Source organism: Eriocheir sinensis, chromosome 58, assembly GCF_024679095.1.
Source record: "Eriocheir sinensis breed Jianghai 21 chromosome 58, ASM2467909v1, whole genome shotgun sequence".
Lineage (NCBI taxonomy): Eukaryota > Metazoa > Arthropoda > Malacostraca > Decapoda > Varunidae > Eriocheir > Eriocheir sinensis.
In genome coordinates, this window is record NC_066566.1 from 4,849,203 (window position 1) to 4,867,562 (window position 18,360).

At 40.6% G+C, this 18,360-nt stretch overlaps 1 protein-coding gene across 6 annotated transcripts in view; it reads left to right on the plus strand.

Moving 5' to 3' along the window:
• The window catches only part of LOC126985081 (ninjurin-1-like), a 28,297-nt gene extending 20,065 nt beyond the window's left edge, over window positions 1–8,232 (plus strand). For 2 of the 6 annotated variants that reach the window (XM_050839488.1, XM_050839491.1), the window contains exon 3: window positions 4,718–8,232. In XM_050839488.1, coding sequence (XP_050695445.1) covers window positions 4,718–4,930 — 213 coding nt within the window. In that variant the 3' untranslated portion in view covers window positions 4,931–8,232. Of the gene's footprint in view, window positions 1–1,703; window positions 3,679–4,717 lie in introns of those variants that run through there. The other 4 variants (XR_007738289.1, XR_007738290.1, XM_050839490.1 and 1 more) reach the window with 4 other exon arrangements.
• The last annotated feature ends 10,128 nt before the right edge of the window (window positions 8,233–18,360 follow it).

Here is an 18,360-nt window from a genome sequence, read left to right on the forward strand (position 1 = left end):
CCGTGTCCGTGTCCGTGTGTCCGTGTGTGTGTGTGTGTGTGTCGCCCGTATTCTCAAACGCTTCCGCCTCTCACAACAAATACTTCCAAAGACCACAACGGAGATTATAATTATTAGTCGGGTTCTCACGAGTGTTTTTCGCATTCATGTCACAGCAGAAGCCTTATCAAACTAACACTAAGCTCACAAAACTACACATGGAAATCACCCCACCCCCCCACCCCCCAACCTCTACGAAAGCCTTATCAAATGTGGGTGTGTAAGCCCAAGGTAAAGAGAAGGGGAGGTAGGTTCACACCGGCCGCTCCGCGCAGGGTGTGACGTCACGCGAAATAAAGTTGTGGAAGAGTAGATACCGCGCGCTTGACTGGCCTATACGGCCGGCCGCCGGCCGCCATATTGGTACGGTAAATATTAGCGCGGACGTCTAATGAAACGTGTGTAATTTAAAGTTAAAGAGAATGACAGGTAGCCTGGTATACTCAGTGATGGAGAACTAATGTCTACGACCAAAATGAAATTTTATGCCAGTGTTTATTCCTTTAACGGCATGTCCAACTAGTTAGAAACATCAAAGATTTGTGCCCTTAATTTTGCCGATCAAATGTGATACTGAGAAAATGCACAGGTACCCATTTACGGCAAACGACACTTACGTCATCCTAGTGGTGTCTAGCCACGAATCATAAATCACAACACCTGGTAGGTGCCACTGAAGTAGTGAGGGCGGCCACTTCTACTAATATGTCGGTATAACTGACGTTGTATAAGATCTTAAGTGCTGTTTAAGCATGAGATGGGTGGCCTGGTGACATTTGTGCAGCAGACTGTATACTCACATTGACGGGCAATAACTCTAGTACGGACTCAAAAGAATATTTTCAAATCAAAATAACTTATTTAGCATCTACAAAAGACAACACGGTTTGCTTTAATTTTATGTTGTTTGGTGGCACAGGTAACCCAAACAGTTCGTATTTTATGTTGCGTTCAAAAGCTGTAGTTTCAAAGTGACGACCACACACAAAGCCAACAGAATCTGCTCGAGAATAAAATTATTTTATATCACATATTTCCATCCATTTCTTTCTAAGTTCTTGACCTCTTGGCAGCCGATGAAACCGTATATTATTGTTTCCTCTCACATAAATTGATCGACAACCGCGCACAGTACAAATAGTTGGTATATTGAAAGAAAACACACTTTAACTAAGTTTCCCATTGAGTGAGTGAGGAGCTCAGGCCAGGAGGCTGGTGCGCGCAAGACTCACGACCTCTCTTCCATCCATGCCCGGACCCCGCAGTCATATTTCACGTGACGTCATGCGCAGAAGAGACAAATTTTGGTACCTACCTCCCCCCCCCCCCCTCGGTGAACCTACCTTCCATTCTCTTTACCTTGTGTAAGCCCCGGAAGGTTTGACGCTTTCGGCTCTTACGACCAATATTTCCAAAGGCCATAAAGGAGATTAGTCGGTTTATGAGTGGGAATTTTTTTCACGTTCACGGTGCAGAAACCTTGTCAAAATATTAAAAGGAACTATCCCTCTACGAAAGCCTTATCAAAAGTGGGTGTGTGGGCCCCGAAATGTTTGAGAATATGGGCCTGTGTGTGTGTGTGTGTGTGTGTGTGTGTGTGTGTGTCTGTGAGTTCGTGCTCGCAGAAGGAGCCTCCCACCCACCTAAATATGCTCGCCAAACAGCTGATGGTCGGGATCCTCAGTCTCTCCCTGTCCATGCTGCGGGACTGTCGCCTACACATGATTGACTATCACCGCTCCGCCAACATTATCAGCCACGTCAACCTCGCCTCTGTCTTCGTCATCGCCTCCCTCAACATCATCATCAACGGCTTTGGGATATTTCCGAGTCGCTCCCAAATCGTTCGCTCTCTGACTGCAGATGTGTGACGTGGCAGCATGTTTTACAGCTTTACCAGAGAGTGTGGCCAACTTGATCATAGGCGCCAAGCTGTTATAAAAAATGCCGTGCAATATCAAAATTGATGCGGATATAAGTTTTTTTTTTGTGTGTGTGTGTGTGTGTATGTTCTAGATACTTCAAGATTCTAACGATGCCTAGAGCACAATAAAACACAAAGGTATCAGCGTCAATTTCAATTTCGTTCGGTTCTTTTGGTAGTAATAAGGCGCCTGTGATCAAGGTAGCCAAAACTCTTCTCTTGTATGGCGTGTTGACGGTCTGGCCAAGCTGTGTGGAGGCCTGTTAACAGTCTATGGAAGCCTACGCGGTCGCAATATACTAAACTACTTAACGCCGAGTATATGAGAGTTTACTTCTTTTGCTACACCTCTATGGAGACTAACGTGGTTACAACACACTACTTAATGGAAAACGTCAGTGCATATACAGTTCTGTTATTTAAAAACGCCACCCATACTAAAAGAACCTAGTTGGTTTTCTATGATTTGTCACTATAATCTGAATGTGTTATGTTTAGCTAGCCATTAAGTAAAATGATAAACATAATAAATACATGAATTAACATACAAAAATAACGAGCGCATGACTGAATATATAAATAAATAAATGCACAACAGATCTAAAAAAAATAACCCTTGTTGCATAGTGGCTAAACATTCATTCAATACGTAAATTAATTTTTTAAAAAAGCATACACAAAATATTAATTAATGTGTGTGTGTGTGTGTGTGTGTGTGTGTGTGTGTGTGTGTGTGTGTGTGTGTGTGTGTGTGTGTGTGTGTGTGTAAATTGCAATTATTTCTACTAAACTTATAATTATGAATACTAAAAAAAAATCCTAAAAAGAGCATATATGTTGTCAGCACCAAAGTGGCTTCAGTCATCCTTTCTTTCCTTCCTAAGTGTGGCCCAGCTGGACGGCACCAAAGACATGACACAATGCACTCTAAAAACAACAGTATTCTCAAGCGTTTTCGGCTCCCACAACTAGTATTTCCAAAGGCCACAACGGAGATTAGTCAGGCTTTCAGAGTGTTTTCCAAGTTCATGGTGCAAAAGCCTTGTCAAACTATCACCAGGCTCATAAAACTACCCAGGGAAATACTAACACATCTACAAAAGGTGTGTGTGGGCGCCGAAATGTCTGAGAATATGGGCCCAACTAACCCTAACACTAAGCCGATTTCACAGTCCAATACAGTGTCTTCGTAACAGCCCGAACCAAACAACAGAATCCCAAACAATCCAAAACGGTGAGGTCTTCGATGCCACACTAAATACACAAGACCTTTGCTGTATAGTTTCGTCAAATTTGTGAACTTAAATATAAACACCAAACACTATACAAGGAAATTTCGATGGCTCTGGTATTGGTTTGGGAGCTTACTAACCCATCATGGGGAACTGTGAAACTGGCCCACTGTCTCGGCCGTGTGTGGGTGTGGCTGAGGCTGTACGGGGCTGGCGGGGTGTGACTATAGAGCTGACTTTCTGTCCCCGCGTACTTTCTAGTGATAGTTATACACCTCTGTCTATCGTAGGCACTGGCGGTCATCATGGTGGGACTCCTGACTGCGTTCAATATCAATGTTGACAAACAGCAAAGGCCATCCGAGGTGATCAATCATGTTGTCTTGACGCTCAGCATGCTCACAATGGCAGTTGACGCCATTAAGATGGGCTTCAACAGTGGCATGGTAGTGAGAAAAAACTCCACTACCCTCATCCCCTAAAGTAAGGACTCGACTGTAATGTTTTCCCTTCCTTTAAGAGTACTGAGTGTTCTGAGTCAGTGTTTCACCATCTTGACAGCACAGGAATATGTTGACAGCCTTTGCCTTTACTCACTTGGTGTTGAGCTCTAAGCAATGTACAGTGGGCAAAAAAAATATCGAACACCCATGGGTCGACTGAAGAGAATTTGAGTAAAATCTATGGACATGGTATTGTGTAGGCTGAGTGGATGCCAATAGCCAATAGCAATAGATCTCGCTCCATTCTATTCAGTCGACCTATGGGTGCTCGATACTTTATTGCCGACTGTACACTTAATGCAATGTCATGTTAATACAGTAAGTACTCAATCTAAAAGTGACCACCAGATATGAAGGCTTGGAAGTCTTTCCCTGTTGGGTGGAAGTAAACTGTAGTGAAACCAAATTGTCGAGTCCGTTTTGGCGTTGGCTCCCGCGGGTCCATTTCTCCCCTCTGCTCTGCCACACAGTCTCAACACCTATTTTTTTCCTTTCATTTGTTACCTGTAGCTTACATATGAGAGGAAGGGATAGGTGTTGGGACTGTGTGGCAGAGCAGAGGGGAGGAAAGGACCCGCGGGAGCCTACGCCAGACCGGCCTCGACATATTTGGAAGACTATAGACAGGACAAGGGGAGGGGAACGAGCAGGACTGTCCAAACACGATCACTTTAACCCACTGCAAGGCCCCCAAAGACTGTTGGTTGTATGAGGACTTCCATCTTGCATAGTTTTGTGGGGGTACCAAAATAACCAACCAAAACCAACCACTATAATCAACCCTCCCACCTCCCATTACACCATCAGGCAGCAGCAATAAGGCAGAAATTAATCTTATAAGGCAGAATATGACTTTAAATATCTTGAGATCAGTATGATGATGCAATATTAGTACACTATCCAATGAGTGCTTATGTTTATGTTACTTAAATAAGGCGTTTAAGAATAGTACTATACCAAATTTGAACCTCAATGCAGTGGTGAATGTGTAGAGTAACTTTGTCATTCTGTCCTTTTAGGTGGTGGTGGGCGTTCTCTTCATGATAATCGGGATGATGAACATAAATGACCCAGAACAGCAAAGCGCTGCCAACATACTCAACAACATCATCGTAATCTTCGTCTTCATTATATCCGTGCTGAACGTGGTCCTTTCCTCCTTCGGGATCGAGAACATGAATATCAACCCTCCCGGAGTCCCCATAATACGAAACACCACCAAAATCAAATAGAAATAAGGCACGTGTATATAATATAATACTTTTACTACTGCTTTACTTCTACTACTACTACTACTACTACTACTACTACTCTCTCTCTCTCTCTTTCTCTCTCGTACCTGACGTGGCCCGCCCATGGCCCAGTAATCTTGGCTTCGTGTCATGGCCTTGTGATCTTCCTGTGCCTGGCCATAATGGTGGTCACTTCCCTTCCTCTGCAATGATAAAAGAGAGCATGTCACCCCTTAGAGCGGTTGTCTCAGTCTTGGTTTAGCCTTGAGGTGTGCTTGTGTTCGTGTGTGTGTTCTGAGCACAGTGTTACGATTTACATGATTGATCATCTCTAATCATATGTACAACGAGATCTAGAGCACTCAAAACATAAGAGAACGTCTGGATATGTGAAGGGGTATACACAAGCAGGTGTCAAGAGAGAATGTCAGATTATGAAGTGCAGATGGCTCTCGTTTTATTGGAGTTTGAGTTACAAGCTATTTTGGGAAGAACGCAATGTGGGAAACCAAATGTATTCCTTACTCTATAAGTTTTTACATCAACGCAAACACAACTCCTTAATTCACCGTGTACTGTTTTATTTTTATTATTATGCGAAATTCACTTTATGCGGCCTCTTCAAGGACGCATGGCTAGTGTACAACGCGTGTTACCAGTGCGTGTTAAGAAAATGTGAATATTTGAAGGAGTATCTAGGTACTTTTTGTTGAGAGATTATTAGTACCTCTGTGCGTGAAAGTACACCATGACAAATAGTTTCAGTAACTACAGACAATGAGGTCGCTCTTGAAGAATTTAAGGAGACAAAATGAATACGAATCTCTTTTTGGGGATTATTCAGGAATCTCTTTGAATTGTTGCGACATACGGACAATGAGGTCGCTCTTGAAGAATTTAAGGAGACAAAATGAATATGAATCTCTTTTTGGGATTATTTAGGAAACTCTTTGAATTGTTGCGACATACAGACAATGAGGTCGCTCTTGAAGAATTTAAGGAGACAAAATGAATATGAATCTCTTTTTGGGGATTATTTAGATAACTTTTTGAATTGTTGTGATTAGTGGCAACGTTGTGCTTGAAGGTAAAGCATGACAAATATCATCAGTAATTACATACAGTGGTCGGCCAAGGAAAATTAAAGCTAACCAAAACAGAAAGTGTGTGAGTACTCAAGAGCATAGACAGCCCTTGAAATGTTGAAATACTCGTGATACCTTTTTGTACTAAAATAAATTGATCATGACAAAATAGCATGTAACTTTCAATTAAGACGCGGCCGGGACATTACTGCCGCCTTGTTAATAGTAGCGTTTTGAATGTCACCACAACGTGCGCCGCGAACCCTCGGCTGCTGAGATTACTGCTTTACTGTTTCTTTCCTTTGACGTATAAGGAGACAGACCAAGGGCAAAAACAAATACATATATAAATGAAAGAACTCCTGTTACAAGCTGCTCCCTCAAGGAAAACAGGAGATGCCGTAAAAGATAGTTACAATACAATTCGTAAATCAATCGATAAGTTTTGCAGATACATCAACCATCTCCTCCCTCTCACTCTAAAGAAACAAAATATAGTAACATCCCATTTTGCGCTAATTATTATTTTTTAAGGGGCGCGACGTAAGATATCATTATTTCTTAATTTACGCGCATCGCTTGTATCAACACGAACCAAGCCCCTTGACATACAATACATGGTTATAGATGTTTTGACGCTGAATTCTCTTCACGTGGTCTCTTCAGGAACGTTGCCCTCGCGTCAAACAAGCTACCTGTACTGGTAACATTATTTTTGTTGTGATATTACGAAATAAATCAACGTTGACGAAAAGTGCTTTCCTTGTGTTATGTTTAACATTTGCAAGATCACTCCTATGCCTGTGGAATAGACAGTTTATGATTTGGATAAACACTCCAGTAAGGAAAACATTGACGCCTTCCTTATGCTGTATTTCCTTTTCTTTGGGTGACCTAAAGTCTTGGCTAAAGGGAGTCAAGACATCACCTCTGTTTTCTTCGTAGGGCATCATGCATGATCAGTGTTTTCTACTACTTTTCTCAGCCCCTGGTCTGCCTCCTCTTACCTTTAGAATAAACAATGATACACAATACAATCCGCCACGCATGCCACGAAGAAAACTTTCGGGGATGTAATAAGTTGGCGTGTGTGTCAGCCTGCCGCGCCCCGCTGTGCCGCACCGCGCCTCGAGCTGCTGTTGTCACGTAGTAGTGTGTGTTGTGAAGGTTAAAAATGGTGCCTTTCCTGACATTATCTTGTCCTTTTCTTTTTTTACTGTGTATAATACGTAGGGCTTTATCAGGTCATAGATCCATTGATATTCATAGAAATTTGAATCACTTAGTTTCTTGAATTCATTATGGAATTTGAATTGCGTGACAATCATGATGTAAAAATGTGTGTGGGTGTTCTTATTTCTTGGTGGTGTTCCTTTCTCGGTGTGGGCTGGGATGAGGGTGTCAAGGTATTGGCAACAACACGACTTCGTGTAAAAACAAGTACGTATACATTTCTGAGAATCTCATTAAAAATAGTGCTGAAGCTTGCCCATCTGATCTCTGACACCCTTTTTTCATGATAGAGCTTGGAACCTGGAGTCTTGTTACTTGTAATTAATACATTCATGATGAAACTCAAGGACTAGCAGCACCCAAAGGTGTAGTGACTTAGCTGAGGTGTGTCAGCTTGGAGTGTTCGGTGGAAAAGCATCAGCAACGCCTTATACTGATTATTTCCTCCTTCCTGTGAATTAACTCCTACGTGAGGAAAGCAGAAGGTAGGAAGAATCTGTGAACTTTGCGCTGTTCCTTTAAAGCATAAAAGCTTGGTGCCGCTTGCAATCGCTCACTCCATGATGTACACATTCAGTATTTTGAAAATCATAAAATGTAAATTATTAGGATACTTCAGTTGTGTTCCATTTATTTATTTGTGAAGAAAGCCATGTAATGTTCCTCCAGTCTCCTCCCGAAGGGAAAGTTAGTGAGGATGCTGAAGCAGACTCCAGGCTTCCACGACTCTCCCCACATCTCTCCAGATTTGTAACTCATTCTTACCTAAGTTAGGCTACTTAATCTTTCATTGACTATTTCCCCTTCTTTAACTCTAAGATGTACTGTGATACACTTGACTTCAAGTACAACACTCAATGTTGATACAATCCCAAGTTTGTATTTAGCAATAATTAAGTTCCGGGATGTAGGAGACAAGGATTTGAAGATTATCTCAATCACTTTCTGTAATCATTTAAGAATAATAAAAAGAAAGATAATAAACTATTGTGTATCTCTTCAATTCCAATTCTAACAAAAAAAAATCAAGCAGATCTCTCACCCATTCCTCACCTAAAGCTGAACCAGATGTATATTCAATAGCTTAATTTAACAGAGATAATACATAGTGTCGAGTGGGGTGAATTGAGACATTTATTCCTTATTTGGTTATGTACTCTAAACCATAAGAGCGAAGCAGTTTATATTCAAGGTGAGTATGGAGGGGTAAGTGACCAATTCGTGTGCAAGTGTACAAGACTGTTTATTTATTTATTTATTACAAAAATAAATAAAAAAAGTCACTGTGATGCAGTCATGGAAAATGGGGTGAATTGAGATACTTCTTGGGGTGAACTGAGACAGGTGTAAAGGCTGTTTTATATGGTAAATAAACGATCATCCTTTACTTGTTGTTAAATTTACTTGATATCTGAATGAATGAAGATCAGTTCAAACAAAAATACACACCTTTCAGACATTTAGTTACCTGGGATTTTCTTTTCCCTTTTTGGAAAATACCAGTATGAATTTGTATACCGGGTAGCCAGTAAAAAAAATAATAAATAAATAAATAAAAAAAGTAAGCTACTGCTACTTTCTGCAAGTGCTAGGGAAGTGGTTACATCATACTGTGTTTTACATACCGCACATTTTAAAATCAGCAAAAGCTTTATCAATCCCCCTAATCGTGAAAGGAGGTGTGCCTGACAATACCGCTGGTCCACTGATCAAGTGTATCATATTAACCTCATCATTACCATCACGTTCGGGCCAGTCGTACTGATTGCTCATCCTTCTTTCTAAGAATTTAATTGTTACACTGGTTTTCCCAACTTTTAGAACTTTTCCTATGTATGCCCTCCTATCATAGGTTACTCTATATAGTATTTCTCTTCCTCAGGGTAAATATTCCCAATTTCCTAGGAACAAAGCTCACATGAGTGTCTTGCTCAAACTCTGTATCATAGTTTTCATATGTTGTCAATGATAGGATCCACCACCAGGGCGCAGCACCAGCCAAATGTTCGGCAGCATTTGCTACAATGTGTCTCAATTCACCCCACAATTTTTTCTTTTTTGTTGGGGTAAACTGAGACAAAATTATTCTATAACAGCAGTCTATAACATCAAAAATATTAAAGGCATTTTATTTATGTTTAATTCATATCAAACCTAAATTGTTTAACAATCAACATGCAAAAAATAATGCATCTAAAATCTCAAATAATCTCAGGAGAGTAAATTTACCAGAACTATTGGTTTTGCAACACAAAGTTTTGCGGGAGTAAGAAATCTTACCCTGAGGGAGAATGGATTTAACATGCTTTTAACAACTTCCTACTGAAAAGTTGTAAATGCAAAGTTTGTAGTTATAACCTAGGCGTATCTAATGAGCACAACAGGAAAAGCATGTTGAATCAAACAACCTCGCAATATTGACTGTCTCAATTCCCCCCAAAAAAGTTGTCTCGATACACCCCACTCGACACTATAGCATAAATAATAAAAGTTTTCTGTAAAACAGGCTAAAAAAACAGCTAATAAACTCAATCCAAAATAAAGTGTTTACACCAAAAAACGATCATTTGAGTAAAAAAAACGTAGCTACGTACATTAAAACTTGGCTTCATCCCCGTAGAGAGCTGCTGGATAAAATAGCCATTAGTTTGATCTGCCACGGCTGATGACAAGAAGTTCTGGTAAATATTTCCTTTATTGCTCCTTCATACTTTTGGTGTAACTTTTCTTCAATTCATTTCTTTTTTTTTTTCTTCTTTTTTTTATAGTTTATTTGAGTGTTTTAAGGTCTCACTTGTTGTACAAATGATTAATAACCATAATATGCCCATGACAATTGGGTAAAGGCAGGTATTATGAACGCGCCGATATCTCGTTTTCTCAAAACCAAATGCTCTTCTGTTGCCATGTATATTTTCTACCAACTTTCAAACTTCCCAGATAACTATAGGAGAAACTGTAAAGAGCAAAACAGGGGGAAACTGCGCGGCCGCGGGCGGCTGAGTAGCCCACAGCATCCCGCGGCAGCCAAAACCCGCGGCTCACCACAGCCGATATCCAAACCAATGTTGAATCTTCACGCTCTTACTAACCCGGAGAGCTTCGCCCCCTTCGACCCCCCTAAGGATAATTAAAAGATGATATAAATGAATCTCCTGTCGGGGGAAGGTGTGATTCCACATTTAATCACAATGGGCATTGGGCATATTATGGATAGGCTATTATTCATTTGCACAACAAATGAGGCTTCAAAACACCGGCATGAATTATGAAGAAAAAAAACAATCACATGGACGAAAAAACACCAAAAATAGGAAGCGGAAAATAAAGGAAACCTACCGAATTTCTGAACCGGGAACACGGGTAATATTGATGAGAGGGTAGCCTCTCTTGCAAGGTTAATACTTACATTATGGATTCTTTTTTGGTCCCTGAATGCAGTGCAGTGACGAATGACTTCCGGATAATAGAACAAAAATTATATACCGTAATGATGTACAAATGCTAAGGAACTAAAGCACGATAACACTTCCCGTCCGCCCGCAGCACTGTAATTTTGGCAGATTTTTGAGGAGGGCATCACAGGTTCATGAGTTGGGGCTCCGGGAGGCTGGCGAGCGGAGCGAGCATGCACAGGTGGGGGAATTATTTTATTTTATTTTATTCTTTAAATAAGAACTTTTAGGAGCATTTTAAGGCCTATATAGAAAACATTAGCCCCCACACACCCCACCCCCACCCCAAAAAATTACGGCCATGGCCCGTCTGGAGTGCGTGGCGTCCCCTGTGCCTGTCCCCATGCGCACCGCGTTGTGGAACCTTGACCGCACCGTGACCTCTGGTACGCTGGAGTCTCTCGATTTCAAGGGACTATGTCGTTCCTGAGGATCCACAGAACCCTTGTTATTAGGAACGCCAGGTATGTATTTGCGACGCATCTCATGTTTACCGCCGCATTCCCCGCAGTCTCAAAGGCCCCCTAGCTAATTTTGGTTGCGAGGGGTGAGTATGGGCAAACACTAGAATAATACCACGCCAGGAACGGGAACACTGCGCCGAAACACGGACTCACGGAGAACACCAACGCCAGCAGGCAGTGAGGTGGAGGACGCCTTCCCTGCAGTGCCTCAGTGGATGGAGTATTTACACCACTAGTGCTTGTAATGGATGAATAGATGATGATTGATATGCAACATACATACCACTGCCTCCAATGAAGTGTTTAGTGGAGCTTGTCTTATCCCTCAACACACAGGTCACGGCACTTAGAGAACGGCACATCACACGCGGCGCCACGAGGCTGTTGTTTACTGTGCCTCCGGTATCGTACTCAGAGCCTCGTATTTACCGTTTTTTGAGCCATAGCTATTGCCAAACAACACCAATAATTAACCATTTTAACGATAACTATATATAAAGGCAGTTATTGGGGTCGAGAAGGCAGTTTTGGGGTCGGAAATCGGCAAACATTGAAGCTGAGTACGACAATCTGGCAAGGTTCTACTGTGCCCGCCGCCCACAGCGCCTTCTTCTTCTTCTTAGGAGCTATTCCACTTTGTATCGCTTCTAAGGTTCTTCTTGGTACTTCTTTACACTTCTTTCATACGCACTCTTACATATTTCACTGCGTACACTTATACACTTCACCCTGCCTGCACTGAACTGTTATTTCTGTACACTTCCCCCTACCATTGTATCTTTTCAGTTTCCTGGTGCTATTTCCACATGTATCCTGTTTTTTTTATTCCTTAGTTGTATAATCAGTTAATCACACTCTGTACTGCCTGGGGGTTGGGATGGCATGCTCCTCCCTTCTCCTTTGCTGTTTACTTGCAACAATAAACTATCAATCAATCAATCACTTTGCTTCTCTATTTTATTTTCCTTTTTCTTCACTAGCTTACTTTGGTCTTTTCTTTTGCTATATCCGGTGTGGCGTCCGGCTGGCACTCGTATCCTCATCCCAGAGAGCCAAAGTATATATATATTCTAGTACGAATGTGGCGCTTTATGTAAATTTCTAATACATCCATGGCGGTGGAATGCAATCACAGAACCATATGATTACAGACGAAGAATTTCATCACTTCGGACTCGCCATCAACTCGCTAACGAATCATTATTATATAGTTACCTTTATTAACCTTACAGCGCAATTAAACTGTTATTATTCGTCTGATGCCTGCGCACTTTATTTGTTGCCCTTTCCTCCTCAACTTCATCTTGAAACACACACAAAAAAATAATAAACAGTCGGATTGAAGCATGGTGGTTTTCTTGTACCTTATTAAGAGAGTCGAGGCGATAAAGATCCAAGAGTGGAGCTCACTGATTCTAGGGAATTATATCCTAGAATCCTTTATGGCCTAAAAATCTCCCAACTTCATATCAGCCTCCCCCATCCTCATTTTGATTTTGGAAGATGTTCATTTTTGTTGCTCTTTCCTCTTGGCATATTCTCCTCAAATTTTGCTCATCTTGTCCCTCCAAAGACTTCCTATGCAATTTAAGTATTATTGACTATTATTCTAGACTTAACTATGAGAAAACCTACTTGCATATTATGTCTATAATGGCTTCTCCTTTTCACAATAGTTGTGTGAAATGCAAAGCTCTATTCTGTCTAAAAAGAAGCATAAGTGATCACTATCCCACACAGGGCAATATTTAATGTTCTAAGTCAGATTTTCCTATAATTCATTATGTAGAAGTAAAGTTGAGGACATATGCTGTGGCTGTGCATGGCCTCGGTGGTCATCTCCTTCACAGTGGCCTTTAATTAACCCTCAATTACTGAATACCATCCAAAGTAGGCTATGCCGAGCTAACACTATTTGAACCCTCTTAAAATAATTTCTAGATGTGGACCTTAATTTGTTCAACTTGTATTTGATTCCTTCCTTAAATTATGCTGCAAACTTCTGCATCAAGGAAACAATACACTGCCATAGCAGATCATTTATTGTTAATATTCTATTTCCACATTTACACTTAAAAGATAAAGACCACTCTATGAACAAAACATGAAATATATATATAACAAGGAGAAATAATGAAAGAAAAAAAGAGGATGACAGGTTGGTATGGCATGATGATATACAGAACACAGGGAACACCAAAGAGGCGCGTGGCAGGTCAGAGGTCAAGTTTGGCAGTGTCGTGACCCAAGTGCCATGAGGAGGCAGCCAGGCGACGGTGGCGGCGGTGGTAGTGGTGGTCATTTGGGTCACGGAAGCCTCTCGCACACTCTGTCTGGACCACATTTTGGCATACATCAAGTAGGATCCTGATGAACCTATCAATCTTAGCTTCAACACACTGGGTGAGGAGCATCTTCACACACTGCAGTCCTGCCGGCAGCCTCCTCCGCCAGCACACTGGGCCAGGTTGTAAGAACTGCCAGTATGCAAAAACATATTTTTTGCATTTTCAGGTTTAGTTTTGTTAGCTATTATTCCCTTACCATTTTTACAAGCATCACAAAATAAGCCTACAATATATCAATAGCATTTTCTTATTAAACCAGGAAAGAGGCACTGAGGGGGGAATACATATGCACTGTATTGCTACAAATAAGATTACCTACAATACTTTCATGAATACCAATATATACGTTCCAGGTAGTTTCCCTACAAATAGTATGGAAAGAAAATGAATTCTATAATGCTTTATATGGAAACATAATGAGTCATATCCTATGAAGAAAGACTTGATTATGCATACTGCCAGAAGCATGCTAGAGCTAAATGAACAGTTGGAAAGCCACCTCTCCTTATCTGACTTGAAGTTGGTCACAGAATGCACCATAACGTCTCAATGGTCTTTGTACTTATACAACTGCTTAGAATATACTTCAAAGTAAGAGAGTACAGAATTCAGAAACTGGGATTTTTTTCTTTCACCAGAACATTCAAACTAATTAAAGAGGAATGGTAGTAAAGGCAGAACACATATGAAATTAAATATTCATGCTAAGCAATTTAAAAGAAATTATATTACTGGAAAATAGGCAGATTATGACATGAAGGACATAGAGTAAAAGTTCAGAGATCCATAGTCCACTGATCAGAACATGACAGTTTGAATTCTAACAAAGAGGATAATACAACCCCCCTAAAATAGCAAACCTGAAGTTCTGAAAGCAGGAAATAAAAATACTAAAACAAAAACAAACAAAAAAGTTCAAAACCTGGAGGGCTATAAATTATAAAAAAATACAGATCCACAGACTTTTCCCATGAATATAAAGCTGAACTAACACATTACAAAACAAGGGAGTGGAGCTGGGCGTGAACCTTATCATGCGTTTTTGTGTGTGAGGTGTGTTGATATCTGAGGTGAACACAGCTTCATTTCATACTCTAACCTTGGCACCGACTCTTGGATAATTAAAATATTCCCTGAAAAAATAAAGACCATCACATCACATTTTTTTCCCGTTTCCACATCTCTTGAATACTGACACATTGCATTCAGCTCAAAGTTACTGCACATACTTATGGAAAAGTTAGTTATCTGAACAAATTAGACCTACTACTACTATTACTCCTCTGGGGGCTTAATTTAATTTATTCTTTAATCAAGCAGAGTATCACCGTCATATACAAACTGCCTAGTAATATTTTGGCAATTTCTAGGTTTTTGGCTGAATCAATTTTTCGTCAAGTGGAACACTTTTTGGTATAGTTGCCTTCATCACTCTTGGGCATGAATGTTCTAAAATTCACCATATCTTTTCTGCCTATTATATGATAATTAAGAAAATAACATTTTATTCAATTTCCCAAAAGTAGAAAAAATACTTAGGCAGTTTGTTAAAGAAGGGCAACTCTTTCATGGGATCAATTTTGCCATAAGTACACACATCAATTAAGCTCTGCACCACTGAAACACCTCTACATGCCCCATCCCAATCAATGAGTCAACTTCCAATCAAAACAAGTTACTAATGAGAAAAGCCACAAAGTATCAAGGACTACACAAAGACAAACACTGGAATGTAGTAACTCCCAACATCTTATCCAGAACAAAACTTTTGCTTCTGTTTGAAAATCATTAAAGGTAATTTGTATACATAATGCAAAACATGTTTGTCTTATATTCAGCACCATGACAAAGGAATCGTCAGCCAAGAATCAACTCAATTAATATTTATCTTCGTCACTATATGACTTTCAAGTGATTAGAAACTTATGAGTGTCAGGTTTTAGCAGGTGCTGCAGCCAGTCCAAAATCCTTCTGATTCTCTCACCCTCAACCATTGCACCTACTTCAAGTTCGGCCTTTAAAACTGTCCTTAAGGCTATTTACATGTGAAAAATAATTTCCAGCATCTTCCCAGCCACATCCACTGGGTACCATTACTGGAGATCAGCACAAATGTGAGCCTTTTAACTTTGCATGTGAAAAGAAATGAACTTGACACTAAAGCACCAAGCAATGAAGGTCATCTGGTACTAAGGTGCGATTGTATATCAACAGAAGATAAAAACTGTGATCAGTCATTTGTGGAAAATAATGAATTGCTGATACTGGGCTTCAGAGGGTCAGGAAGGGAACATGCATGAGGATGTGTGACCTTGAGGGAACACAGTGGAGGGTTAGGAAATGAATCACATGGATAGCAATGGGGAGATAAAGATCTATAAGAGGTCATGGCAGGTTGTATAAAGGAAGGTACTAAAATGGGAGGCCAGAGATGGGAGAAGAGAGGCTGCAGGGTGGGTAGAAGACCATCATATGGATCATTAATTAGCTTCCCATGAAGAGCCTTCAGGAAAAATTATGTTCTTTTGGGCATGAAATGAAATGCATATTTCCTCCCACTTTTGCTAGCAGGAAATTGACCAGGAATCAACTCATGCTACATTAATTTGTGATAAATGATAAACTGTAGTTCACTCTAGCACCTTTAGTGCATTGTATAATGATAGATAACATGAATATAATTGATGAAATGTAGTACTACTAATTCAATGAGCATCCATGAGGATGATCAAACTCCTGGACCTGTATACAATCATATAAAGAGAAGCCGGCATCAATCAAGGCTATCCATTACTCTTCTGCATGAAGGGAAGTGAGGAGGTGCAGCACACAGAAACAAGAAGCTTCAGCACACTCACTCTGCTGCAGGTAGGGCAGGAGGCACGTGCTCACATGACATTCATTCACTGGAGGGACAGCAAACTTGTAAGTTTATCAAAAACTCAAGCTCATGCAAAAATGCCTAAAAACCTGAAATTTGATGATGTTTCTGCTGACTATTATTAGTTACAACATACAGGACACTGCAGGAGATAACTTAGACAAGTGGTGGGTGAAAGGGTTCCTATCAGGGGTGCCCATCACCAGGAAAGGAAATGAGTTTGCTTCCTCACCACTCCACCTCTTGATGCACTGTATGAAGTGTTTTCTTTTTTTTTCTTTTTTTTTCACCACAAAGACCCTTTCCATAACAAGGAGTGATTAAATACCACAGCCCAACCATGGGAGGCACAAAGCTCAGCACTGCATGTGGCTAGGGAGGGATGGGAGGGGGAAGGCACTGAATACCAGCAATCAATAAATTTCATGTAGGGGTTTTCCTGCATTAGTGGAGGTATTCTTTGTATGAAGCTTCATTTTTTTGGGTTAGTTATGCATGTAGTTACCTGTCTTTACAGTGGGTGGTAGCATTTCCAAGGTGTGGGGACATGACTTCTTCACCAACAAGAGTGCCTTGGGTATGATGATGTCTTTTAGAGTTGAAGAGATCATGTACACCTACTTGACTATGGATACATTTAAACCATTTGAAGCTTCAAAATTTCAAGTTCATCAACATGTCACATCAGGAGAGCCAATAGAGGAGATTATTTTGTCTGGGACACAATCATCTTGGATAGCTCCATGCGTCTTTGCAGGTAGCCTTGATCTGGTGAGGCTACATTCTACTCAGGCCCAGGATCTATAGATCATTCTGCACAGCCTCATCAGAAGTCTTTTATGGTCTATCTTTCCCAACTCTACCCTCACCTACTATCCCTCTAACCCTCCTCACCATTACCTTCATCCATTTTCTCCAATGTCCAAAACACCTAACTTATACCCTCTTGTCACAAATCACAACACTAATATATTCAAGCTCCATCCTCCTTCACTGATGCTCATTCAATATAAAAACTCTTGCAGGCCTAAGTGCATCCTAAGGATGCACTGTACATTCATCTAACCATCTCTATGTGCACATAAGCCTGTGGGTATCTTCCTTCCTTATTACACTCCTCACACAAGCCACACAGTTCTCTCTTGGAAACATTAATTAAGAAGTTTAATAATAATGCTCAGTGGAGTTAACACAAGCTGACTCATGAATGCACATGTCTCCTATGATATCAACAGGAACCTCCCTCATTACATAAAGGATTACATTAAAATGACAAGGCACAGGCATGTTAAAACCTGTCTTTTGGAAATGGAAGGGTCTTAAGTTAGTACAATTGTCATCTTATTAGGTGAGGGTAGGGTTGGCCATATGGAAGGCTACAAGCATCCTATTCCTGAAGGTCAGCTGCCCCTGTATCTGTGGTTGGCCTCTAAAAGACAGTTTCAAACATGAGTAGGTGTAGGTTCAGGTCTACCCACAGATTGCAAATGTGAACCGTCACAGCTCCAGCTAAGTTTTGATCATGCACCCTCTTACAGCCATGAGCTCTTCAAATCTACCCTGGTAAGTGTTAAGGAGTATGGATATCTCCACTATATGTATGTACTCCAAAGAAATGAAATGAATGAAATTGGGGCTGAGGCAGCATCTAAGGATAAAGGTAAAGAAGAAAAGGGCATAGTATTTTCACGAGAAACTGGCGGCTGGGGTAGTGGCGGCAGGAGGGTCAGCCCCGCCCCACACCTTGCCACACACACTCAACACCTTTCGCTTCCTCTCATATGTCAGCTATTTACTACCTTTAAATGAATTTAATTGAATAATTGGATAATCCAATAAAGTCATATAGTGTTAAGATTGTTTCGTTTTTAGGATAATAACAAAGATTTTGTATAAGTACCACGACACTTGACGATGTTGGATTCCAACGGTGTCAAGTGTCGTGGTATTTATACAAAATCTTT